This window comes from Petaurus breviceps, unplaced genomic scaffold, assembly GCF_028583685.1.
Source record: "Petaurus breviceps papuanus isolate PSGF00001 unplaced genomic scaffold, PetGlider_PUasm1.0 90977, whole genome shotgun sequence".
In the NCBI taxonomy this organism is placed as follows: domain Eukaryota; kingdom Metazoa; phylum Chordata; class Mammalia; order Diprotodontia; family Petauridae; genus Petaurus; species Petaurus breviceps.
In genome coordinates this window covers 43,758,486-43,771,334 of record NW_027187391.1, presented here as the reverse complement: position 1 = coordinate 43,771,334, position 12,849 = coordinate 43,758,486, and the positions used below count along the sequence as shown (strand labels likewise).

The window sequence follows — 12,849 nt, the reverse complement described above, 5'->3', positions numbered from 1 at the left end:
TCTATCTATCTATCTATCTATCTATCTATCTATCTATCTATCTATCTAGGGTGTGTTTTTCTTTTTCAGTAGAATACAGGCTAATAAGAGTACAGGAATTCTTTTTTTCTTATTTTCACCTAGCAACAGTACCTGGTACATAGCAGATGTTTAATAATGTTTACTGACTGATTCCAACATCTCAACTGGGACTGCCGCTATTCTTATCATCTACAGAAACAGAAGTCAAGAGGACTCTGGTGATCCTAATTATAATGAACTCCAAATTTGCAGAGTTAATTCAAGTTTTACTGTATATTAGTCAATAATCTGCTATTAGTAAAGCAATATTTTTATAAACACTGCATCATTATTTTCAACCATTTACTCTTAAGACTGAAGAATAACTTTTTAAAGTCACTCAAAGTTAAATCTGAAACCTATAAAGAGAATGGCACTACTTTCAGTTAAATTCAGGAAATATTTCAATCTTAAAAGGCGTTCAGGTAACTGACATTTAAAATGTACATTTCCTTTTTTGCAATAATCCAGTAGGATACCAATTTTTTTTTAAAAAAGAAAGGCTAAAAATAGTACCTTTATCTAGTGTTAGTCCTCTGATTTATGGATGCCACTCTCCCTACCCACAGCCCAGCTATTCAAATTCCTTGTGTCTTCCACTGATGCCAATGACCCCTTAGGATTCTCCTTCCCCTTCCCCCTCTGATGCCTATGAAGTCTTGGAAAAACACCTGCTGCTTATGAGGTGAGAGTGAGTTCCTTTTCCCACTACTGGTGCTTGCAAGACAGGAAATGTGTTCCTGACATCCCAAGTTGGAACTCTTAACTTTTTATAGAGAAACAATGCTGTAAAGGGTAACTAGACTGTGAGATGCCATTACCATCATACTTTTATCTATAGTATGAGTTAAATATCAGTTTTCATTGGCTACTGTGAAAATCTTTATAAAAGGCTTGAATATATATTCTAAGAACATATATTCTGAGCTTCAAACATTAGCCTTACAAACTTTTAGAATAAGATCCATGCCTTATTTGAGAACTACAAAATTAGTTTCCCTTTACTAGTTTTTAGAGTTCTCAAAACCAGATCCCTCTCAAGCTACAACATTTTAGATACAGTATATAAAATATAAACTTCAATTTTACCTGAACTCGAAATGTTGGCACATGCATCCCATGTCTAGAGAAATCTTTATAACCATAACTAGTGTCCTCAAAGTGTCGTGATACATCTCTTGCTGGTGCAACTTCCTCATCATCTGCAAAAATGAAAATGCCATTACTGGCTTTTTCATAAGGGTTTTTGATAATTATATTCTATCCACATGGATTTCCTTCTCTTCAGGTGACTCAAATAAAATGCTAATGTGGTAACCTGGAAAAGTAGATTTGATTCCACCAGTGAGTGGAAATGCACTAAAGGTAGCATTTCCACAGGCATATTCTCATGCACATAATTTTCTAAATACTTTTTGACTCATTTCCCATAAAATTTTTTTTAAAAAGATGAAATATTTTATAAGTATGATTTTAATACTTGAGTACAGAAGGTTTGGAAACACTTGTAATTAATACTTGAAGATAAAAACATGGATTAAATATCTAACTATGGTACCATGCTATAAGATGTTACTTAATGATTCCATAATTTGTGGTATAATCTGAGGATTAATGTGCAAGAGAAAATGTGCTGTGTATAGTCACACAGTCAAAATTTACCCTAAGCACTATTTTGGAAGAATGGGTGAGGAAAAAAAATACTGTATGAATTACCATCACTTCTTCCTGCTGCACTGACTTCAATTTTTTACATGGAGAATCATCATGAAGCATAGTTTTTTTTTTCTTTTTTAAAGCAATTGGGGTTAAGTAACTTGCTCAAGGTTACACGGCCAGTTATTTTGTGTAGTTGAAGCATAGTTTTTAAGATCTGATAAAATAACAATCAAAAGTGATTCTTGTCTGATAACTCAAAAAAAAGTCACTTAAAATCACTTTTGACTTTGCTCTAGTCTTTAAAAAAATTATTAAAACCTTTAAATGCATATTTTTTTGCTTTTCAATTATCAAAATACACTTTAAAAAGTATTTTGTAAAAAATTTCATATATACTTAGTTTATAGTTTGAATTATCTGGCTAGAATAAAATAACTTTAGCTACAAAAAAGATTTACTATAAGATAAAATAAAAAATCTTTCGTGGATTCACAATTCAATTCATTTCAACAATTATAAAGTACCTACTATGTGCGAGGTACTTCTGCTATCACCAGAGATACAAAGAGAAAAATTTAGGTCACAACTCAAGTTCAATGCTGTAAAATTACAAACCAGCTTGACTCCAAAGAGGAGATATGAAAATGTACCTTCCTTCCCTTTCTTTGCTGAGGTGGGGAGACTCTAGGTGGGTTAACACCTAATGTCAGGCTTGCTTGATACACTGGTCAATTTTGCTGAATTTCTTTTTTTCTCTTCTTGTGATTCTTTGTTATAGGGGATGACTCTTTGGGAAGGGAGGAAGGCACACATGGAGAGGTACAAAAGCAGACTATCAATAAAAATGTTCTTGAGTATATCACATGCTCTGGGGTAGGTGGTACAACAGGAATAGAGTGGCTAGAGATACAACATATTAGAAAAATAGTCTATACAAAATAACACAAGAATTTCAGGAGAAAGAAAGCATAATCTGGGGAAAAGAAAAGTCCTATGCAGGGCTGCTGAACTGCACTTTGAAGGAAATCAGGGATTCTAAGAGGCAAAGGGGAGGAGGGAGATGAATGTCAATTATGGTAGCAATTATGGAGAGTGTGTGAAAGAGAACTATGAAATAAGAATAGGAAATTAGCTTAAAACCATATTATGAAGAACATTAAATAAATACCACGTTGAGGATTTTCTATATTACCCTAAAGAAAAGAGATACTCTGAAGGTTTCTGAGTAAAGCAGTAGCATGGTGAGATCTGTAGATAACAAACTACCAATAGGGAATGCCCAAACTGGAAGGAACTTACATATTCTCACTTAGTTCTCTTCTTTTATAGCAAAGGGAAGAGAGACAGAAATGGGCCCAAGTCACCTTGCCAGCACCTTATCTTTTTCCAGGGCTTTATCTGGTTCACTGTTAAGTTTTCCACTTCTATTTTGTCAATGCCATACCACTATCTGGCATCTATCTAGTCCTTTACAAAGTGCTATCACAGAGACTTAGTGCTCAGCACAATGACCCACCATAACTCCAAAAGACTAGTAATGAAGCATGCTATTCTTCCCTCTGATGGACTCAAGAGTATCAACTAAAGTAGATTTTTTCCCTTATCTCCCACCCCACCCCACCATGGATAATGTGGAAATATGTCTTGCCTGCCCTTTATATGTGAAATGGGGCAATATTTCCCGCATTCTCAATAAGAGGGAGAAGGGGATGAATGGAAGGGAATTTGGAACGGAAAATGAGAATAAAAAAGTTTCCTTTTTAAAAAGTGCTTTTAGATTCAAAATGGTGGCTGAACATACTTTCTAAAATACTGAGGAAATCTGAAAATTTTTAACTATTTCATTTGGATATGTACCTTCAGATACTTTTTAGACACGTCAAATTAACACCTCCCCACCACCATCATTATAGCCAAATTAACCTATTAGCCATTTTTCAAACTCAGCACTGAAATTCTCATCTCTGTATGCCTTTGCACAGACATGGCTGCCCCCTATGCCTAGATATACCTTCTTCCTTATTTCTGTCCCTCAGAATCCTTTGCTTTTTTCAAGGCTAGCTTAGTGCTGTAAGAAGCTTTCCCTTAACCTCCTGGCTGTATGTTTTTCCCAATCCCCCAATTATCTTTATAATTTTTTTTATTCCTCTCTCCCCAATAAGATATAAGCACCTTGAGGGCAAAGGCTTTTTTTGGGGGGGGAGAGGAGGGGAATCCTAGCATACAGTAGATGTTTTAGCAAACACTTGTTTGGATGAATTATTGAATATAGCATCCTATTTATAAATTACGTTAAAATTTATTTTCAAATGTTGTTATAATAGGGGATATCTATATAAAATAATGTCTCTCAAAATTTGTCTAGCTAGTTTATAAATCTCCAAATGAAACTGGTTTTAAAGGAAAAAAAATTATTCTGACTATATAAAAATTATTTACCTGATGAAAAAACAAACATGCTCTCTCTTTTTTCAATCTCAAAACGTGAAGCCATCTCTTCCTGACTGGCTTCTTCTTCATCACGACACTCCTGTAACTGTTTCATTTTCTCCATGAGGGCTTCAACCTCACAAAAAGAATCAGTTATCTGAAAATAATATATAATTAGTGCTATACATGCCACATAAGTAGAGATTATTCAAGAATTTAAAGTTAAAATTGGAACTCATTTCTCTATTTTAGGAAGTGTCATGAAAATATTTTTGTTTTTGTTATTAAAGTGTACTAAATAAATGAATTCAGAGATCTACAAACATATTTTGCTTTATAAGAATGAATATTTAAACTTTCTCCTTTTATAATTTCTATTAATTCCCATGATTTCAATTATCCATGTCAAGCAACTACCTCCAACACCTCCCCATGCTCCAGAGACCCTTATTTTTGTTTGCTACATCTCTCTCTCTATACCAAGTATACCTCAAACTCATCACATTCAAAACTCTAATCACCTTACCCCTAAACCCTCCCAAGTCAAATTCCTTCTAATTACTGATAGCATCAATTTCCAAACCTGAAACTTAGGTGTTTTTGTTGATTCTTCCCTTTCTCTCACCTTTCACATCCAAATCCATGCCAAGTCCACAATTTTTATCTCCATAACGTAACTGTCCCCTCCAACCACCTAAGATAAGGTCCTTATTACCCTGTGTACAGACTATTATAATACCCTTTGTTGTTATACTAAACATGTAGCTCAATGAAATTTGGCCGCCATGCAAAATTCTGTACATATAACACTATGTTACTATTTCAGCGATGTGTTTTGGAAAGGCTGGTGCTTGCTGTCCATTTTCCGTATTTTAGTTCTGCAAGGGGGACTAAACAGTGGCAGTGAGCCATGACTGCCATAGCAATGAACCAATCCTGTCAACTCTTCTGTGGGGGAGGGAAGGTGGATATGTCTAACCCATGAGGTTTAGGCAAGTGGATCTGTGCCAGCTGAGCACGGGAGGAGGGATCTCACATTTGCCACCTGGTTGGTCTTCACCAAGTAACCAGCTCAGTCAGATATTTGGAATTTCTGTCATGAAACTAATGAAGTAGGGAACCTTAAAGCTAACTGTAAGTCAAGGTTAAGACATGCTCAACTGACTCCCTTCTTTAGCAGCTCCTTAAGACAGAAATGTCACATATCACATACCAACATTATAGGACACCTATAGTCTGCAAAAATGTTTTATGAGATACACTTTGATACGATCCTAATAGTTGGTGCCAAAATAATGTTATATTTACTATAATAATATCACCAAGGAAAGCAACTCTCTGATGAGGTTCAAAGAACTGCTACTGAGCACATCACCATAGAACTGACATGGATGTATGAAAAATTAGGATGGTCAGGAATTCATATTGGCTCAGGAACAAACATCACTGTTTGCTGGGGCTATATGGCCCATGCTGTCTTTAACGATATTAATGATGTTTCCCTACTTTGCTTAAAGACGAGAGAGGCCATGGTTAAGTATAGCTGAAATAAGTAATATTTAAAAAAAATAAAACAGTGGGTATAGAAAAAGCCTGTTTCAGTTGTATACTTCTACCATGATAATATTTAAGTTCTCATCTGCTTAAACAAACATGCTAATTGGAATAATGAAACAAAATGGCAGTATGAAAACCTGAAAGCATTATTTCTTAGAATTTTAGGGGCACAGTATTATTAGGAAAAAATTCCTATTCTTAATCATTTTTTTTTTTATTAACAACTAGTTAATCTTCAGGAGCTATTTGGTATGAATTGCTATCCAAACTGCTTATCTAGTACACTGAAAACATATTTTATCAAATGGTGGCCTGCTTCACACTCCAAGAATGCTGAACAACTATTATGTATTGGAGGAAGCTTACTTGGTTCATTAACCATTGCCCATTATGCTCCCATTTTACACAAGGGTGATGGCAGGCTTAAGTAATTTTTTGGGGCGTCATATACCATATCACTGTCAGTGACAAAGAAATTTATTCCTAGTGTTTTAGTTCATTCACACATACTTACTTGGCCTCCCTTTTAACCAGAACAAATCAGCAAAATAGTGGGCTGGTGTTAAGGCCCAACAGAGGCTCGAATCTATACCCATGACTCTGGGTCTCATCAACATAGTCTTGGAACAGTTATTCAAAGGATCTAGTCTAACCCTCTAGATAAGGAAACCGAGGCCCAGAGAGGTAAAGAGACCTACTGAAGGTCACAAAGGTACTAAGCAGCAGAGCCAGAATTTGAAGCCATGTCCTCTGACACACATCATATGAGGTAGTTGACTCCTGTGTTTCTAGAGTGTCACTTCCTGAAGGACAATGACTATTACTGTTCTCCATACCTAATAGTGTTCTACACATTAGAAATACTCAATAGACATTTTAAAGTGCCTACTGTATAACTAGTCATTAAGTTGAATGAAAAAAAGAGTATTAGTGCCTAGCTTTTCTTTTTGTTATTATTGTGAGGATTTCTTACATCTGAGATGCCAAAATCAAATTTATAAAATAGTTTCCTATAGTCCAAAAAGAAAAATATAATGAACAAAAGGAACAAACTAAAGAAACAAAATGGCTATTACTGTGAGATTATAATTTATTATGACTCCATAACACATAACTCATACTTACTGAAACACTTCCCGCAACATGCATCTCCTCCATACTGTGATTGCCATTTGTAATATCACAGATGCAGTAGTTGCTGACAGAAGGAGGTCGAAAGGTGTGGCCACCATCACAATGAATTTCTGGACTGATTCCACAGCCAAATGTGAAAGAGGCAAGAGAATGATAGTGTGTGAGTAGAACTACTGCATGTACCAATTCAGCAAGGGACCAACTATGCTCTTCAGCCTTCAAAAGTTGCTAAAGAATTAAGATGGAATAGGTTGTTATACTGATGAAAATAAGTCGTTCACAGCAACACCCAACACATCAAAAGCAGGGCTAGATACTGCTTAAAATCTATAGTTAAAAAGATAGTTGTAGGATGACAACAAGCTAAGATTTCAGCATTTGTTGATATTGTCTTTAGAAATATAGCCTAACATAACTTGGTAGGTGTTATGCTACTCTGAATTTAAGGAATGCTGCTGGATACTGGAAAAGGTTGCAACTTAGCCATCAGCATGTCAAAATGTCTTACAGGATTTACAGTATTTCAGAATGCTAAATTATAAGTGGTTTGCCCATATTTCATACTCAAGAGCTCTGAAAATGATTATGGGAAACTTTTACAGTAGAAACTACTGAATGAGATGTGCCTATATGTTATTTAGACCTTGTCAATAACATCAAATCAGTTATTTCTTTTGAGGCATTTCCAAAATGGAAATGGCAAGAGCCTGGACATGGAGATATTCATGTGTGTGTGTGTGTCCTTTACCTATTCTCATATTCCTCTTTAATTCAGCAACACTGCAAACTATATTGCAGAATAGATTCCTATTTTATCCTTTTTGTGGCTTTAATTTTTTTCAACTCTGAAGTCATATACCTTAAAGTGTTTCACAGGACAAAAAAAACCCACTCATCAACACAATGTATTCTGTTCTTTACAGTATCTCTCTTTACCTAATCTATAGAGAATATTACAATTCACACTCAGTGCTTATTCATTAAGAATGCTAAAATTGGGATGGTATATGCTCAATGACTTACCTCAATATGTTCTTTGGTAATAAGCCAAGGCCTGTGGGCTAACACTTTGTTTAGTTCTCCCAAATTCTGTAGTTTTTGAGGTGCATTCTCTAGACCATTGAGCCATTTGGGGTCTCCTCCAACATGAAGAAAATCATTCACATGGAGGTTCACTAGGTAGGAGCATTGGTGTCTTGCTGCAGCCTTAAGAGAAAGAAGGAAGCCCACTAATCTCAATTACCAGAAAAATTAGACTCATGTAAAACATTACAAAAATACACTTGTAGCCTATAAAAAAACAGCAAATAGTTACTCTTACAATTAAGAATTAAAAAAAAAAAATTTTCTGTATAACATAACTAGTGGAAATAACTCTAACATTACAAAAAAAAAACCCACTTAAGGCCAACAACATTTGAACATTGGAAAAACCACCTATATTGAATCTCTTGGAAACTCATTTTCCCTTCTTAGAATCAAAAGGGATTTCAAGGGAAGTACTAAGTTAAAAATATTTATGGGATCACAAATACACACACATATACACACACACATATGAAAGTTAACATCTTCAGAGCATCAAGGTCTAATATTATGGCAATTTCAATGTAAGAAGAATTTCTGATGCACAAAATAATTATGGAATTTTAAAGAATGGCTGCATCACATTTTATTCTCTTAATTTCATGCAAAATACTTATATTTTTCAGTGAAAGAAAGGACTATACACCATCACCTTTTATTTAGGGGTTATAAGAGATAAAAATGTAGATATTATCTCCAATAGAAATCCAGTTAAGAATTAGAATATAAAAGTATGTCACTTTTTAAGGCATTAACAGTCCCTATAAAGGAGATGGCAGAAATTAATTCAAATTGAGTCTTTACACACCATTATTCCAATGTAGTGTCGGTAATGAAGAGGGAGTGGCCCGTCCATCTGTAGGAGATAGTGTTGGGTTTTTAAGAAACTTTCTAGATACTGTGGATGAAAAACCATCACTAAGGTAATATTATCCAAACGACCCAAAGCAGCAAAAGAATCTGCAAACAAAGTGTGCATCTGGGCATCTTCATTACCCACTTGAAGTATCTGTACAAATTTGAGAGGGGGAAAAAAAATCAGTTTTGCAAATTGTTAATACACATTTTAAAAGTTATACTTTTTTATCTAAACTCCAATTACTAAGAAGCAATTAAGTACAACACTGTAGCTCTAGAAATCATCTAAGCTCAATCTAACCATAAAATTATTTGTTAATACTAAAAGGAAAAAAAATTAAAGGTCATCTATATAAGATGGTTTACAAATTTGGTGGTAATTTGCACAATTAAATGTAGGAAACATGTTGGAAACGAGACCTCAGAGATACATTCCTGAAGCCTCTCATAACATACAACTCCTCCTGCCTTCCAATGAAAGTAAAACTAATGACTGTTAACAGCTGGAAGGGATCTTAGCAATGAACTTTTTCATTTTACAGATGAGAAAACTGAGGCCCAGAGAAGTAAAGGGACATGCCCAATACATGGCGACACATTGCCCACACAGTCGGTATGTGATGAATCCCAGCTCCTTGGCTTCCACTCCAATGTTCTTTCCGCTATACCACCATACCAAAGTCACTGGATAAACCATCCTGATGGTAACTGACATTTGTAAAAGCATCTCAAGTTTTACAAATTACTTTATGAACATTTATTTCATTTGAGTGTCACAAATTACTCTTGTGAGAAGTTAAGCACAAGTGACCAATTGTGACTTCAACAGTCTCATAGTACAGCATCACCTCACACATCTCACATAAGAAAGGTGGCAGACTATAGACAGGGGCTATAAGACACTCTCAGATAAGGCTGGGGAAGAAGAAAGAGGGGTGTCACTGAGAAGTGACAGCAATGTAAAAAAACCCCACCCATTAAATGTTTTTAGAGAAAATTAGGTACAACTGTTTTTGAGTACTGATGATCTGGTACAGGGATAGCAGAGATTATTATTGTACAACTCATCACTGCTAAGTAACTAAAAGCATGGGTAAAGTTGGCCATTGTCTGAATATGAAGGGGTGGAGTAACATCACCGAAAAACAAGTCTTGGCTTTCTCTATGTGAATGCTAAACAGTGTCACAAAGTAGTATAAATCTCAGCCTTATAGTTCTATGGATTTACTGCCAAAATATAATGATGAACTGTGGTGAGTTCTGCATAACACATTTTGTTGACCAACACCTGCTCTGATGCCTAAAAGTAGGTCCTGAAAATCTTTCCTTAAAAGCATACAGTTCACTATGTACCTTTACAAATAACATACCTCCTTCTCTGGGATGAATCTGCTTGGTCCGTGTCCTAGTGGTCGAGGAATTCTAATTCCAAGTTCCTAGAAAAGAAAATTACACCATCTCAAATCTTGAGCAGTAAACAACATGAACTAGAGCTCTGGGAATGGAAAAAACAGCCACCCAGTCAGACAGAGACAGACTTGTTTGGGCAGTGAGCTGGTATTCATGCCTAGATCCACACTCTTCATTTTTCTGTTTGCATCTCAAAGCTAACCACAGATCACAGTGCCATTCTGACTAAAAACAAGAAAACCTGTTTTACTAAAACCGTAGTTTTGCATAAGGTACTTAGTTGGCACAGAGTCTAGAACAAAACGTTCAGCACACAGCAGTCAACCGTGTGGATCGTCAGTGATACAAAATAAGACCCATGTGTTTGCACATTCAAAATCAACATGTGAATCCTTAGACATCTTTTCTGAAAATAATAAAGCTGTAACCTTAACTTAGATATATTAAAAACCAGAAGGTTTTTAAGGGAACTGACAGATGACACCTGTAACAATACTTTAGGGGAAATCTTAAAAAAAGACAAACGAACACAACCTGGTTATTTAATAAAACAAATAAAAAGAGCAACAGATGTTTTCTACAGGTTCCAAGAAAACAAATTTAGAGAAACTTTCACTTGCAGTTTTTCAGTTGACATTGTTCTCCTTATTCTTTCCTGTGTCAGGAGGCAATGCTTCCATTACATATTAATAGTTGAAAAATTAATGTGTTTGCCTTTTAACATGTAAAATGATAGAGAATCCATGTACCAGCCTGCACCCTAAATGACTGCAGTGTATTGGAGTTGACAAAAGCTGCCAAGACATGAATGGGAGCCCCCTTTTCCATGTAATGTGTTAAGACCCCAATATTGAATTTTTGAGATCTCTGTCTAACCATCCCAGTCTTATTTCTTTCAAGACAAAATTAAAAATTTTAGAGACTGCAAGGCTAAACATTAACCCTTACTTACAAAATTACATAAAATATAATTCTCCACCCTCTCCCCTGTGCTTTCAAATGTTCTTTGTGATTCAAACCAGATGTCTTCCTTTTAAAAAAGAAAGAGAAAAACTTGGCTACAACCCCAAAAAACTGGTCCAAATTAGTGAAAGCTTCTTACTACTAAAGATTTTTAAAATAGGGCACAAAGGAAAAAAAAATGAGGACCATTTTTTTTTTTAGGGCAGGTCAATGCATTCACACATAGAGTTCACATGTGCTAAATATGTCTACAAAATAAATGAAAATATAACTTCAAATCTAAATTAAGAAAGGGAGAACTGATTTCTCTGCCAGTGATAGCCTAAGAAACTAGTATGTCCTAACGTTGACCCTTGTGGTAGATGCCCTAAATATCATCTGTAGTTCAAACCTAGTTACCATTTTGAATCACAATTTTATCATTTCCCACAAACTGTCAGAGAAAAAATATTCCATATACTCAAAACATCATTCTGACAAGAATGCGATAATCTCCACAAATGAAATGCAAAGCGAGGAAGAGCAACACATAGAGCAAATAACTCCAGTTCCACTTTTCTCACTCAGCCTTTACAGCAGTCCTGTGTGAGTAGGGAAGCAGCATGGCACCAAAGAAAAGAGCAATGACCTGGCTTCAAATCCCGGCTCTGCCCCTTACTACCCCATTTCAGTGATAGGCAAATGATTTAACCTTCTCAGGCCTCAGTGTCTTTAACTGTACAATGAAGGGGTTGGGCTTGATAACCTCCAAGGTGCTTTCTGGCTCCCAAACTATCCTCTAATCCTGTTGTATGTATGTGAACTTTACTTCATAAAATTTAGAACTCTTCTGAAGTCAAGAATTATGTCATTTATTTTATTTATTTTCTTTCTGTCTTTCTCTGCCCAGGTATGTCCCACCTTTTTCTTCCAAACCAGCACAAGGCTCACAATTTTGTAAATGCTAACCCTAAAGAATTTTTCTTTCACAAATTGGTGGGCCCATATTTTTTCCCAGGGAAACTGCTATACCTAACAGTAAATGTCTTCCTCTGGTTCCCTCAGTTAAGGATCTAGAGTATTAGTCTTGGTGTAACAAGACAGGATGCTGATATGGAGTCAGAGAACTCTCTTTACAATTCCATTGGGCATTTAACCTCCCATGGCCTCAGTTTCCTTACCAATAAAATGAAGAATGTAGACTAGATGGTATGTCTATCTTGGTTATTCACTGAAGCCTAGGCTTTTTTTCAGGGCAAGCTGCTTTAAAGAGAATATCCCTTTTCTTCTTACTCATGATTTAAAAAAATGCACATATTACATATTCACAGACCAAAAGTTAACTTAAATATTTAACAAGGAATAATTCCCAACTCTCTCTTTTGTTATGTCCCTGGCCACTTTAATCACACATTATTTCAAATGTTGTTCTGAAATTTACTTATCTCCTCCCCTTGAGAAGTTAGAATTAATTTACCTTAATTGTCAAAGGAAACATATGTCAGAGATCACTCTTAGGAAGGCAAGATGTGGGGATTTCACAAAAATAACAATAGAGTGCTGCATTCCAAAAAGGCTGAGAATCAGTAATTTAGCTTTTTCCAATGGTTATCTCCACCAAGAATTCCATGAGATTCTCAGGTCTTCTATTTTTATCCTTCCTGTCAAATGTTGGTAGCCAAGTGTTATCAAGCCACAATCCTATTTTCTGAG

The 12,849-nt window shown here is 35.5% G+C and overlaps 1 protein-coding gene across 2 annotated transcripts in view; it reads right to left on the bottom strand.

Moving 5' to 3' along the window:
* Positions 1-12,849, bottom strand: part of SESN1 (sestrin 1) — a 136,536-nt gene that overhangs the window by 5,829 nt on the left and 117,858 nt on the right. For both annotated transcript variants that reach the window (XM_069077085.1, XM_069077087.1), the window contains exons 2-7: positions 10,155-10,220; positions 8,735-8,935; positions 7,864-8,046; positions 6,832-7,068; positions 4,159-4,306; positions 1,150-1,262 (exon numbers count right to left, since the gene is read on the bottom strand). In XM_069077085.1, coding sequence (XP_068933186.1) covers positions 1,150-1,262; positions 4,159-4,306; positions 6,832-7,068; positions 7,864-8,046; positions 8,735-8,935; positions 10,155-10,220 — 948 coding nt within the window. The remainder of the gene's footprint in view (positions 1-1,149; positions 1,263-4,158; positions 4,307-6,831; positions 7,069-7,863; positions 8,047-8,734; positions 8,936-10,154; positions 10,221-12,849) is intronic.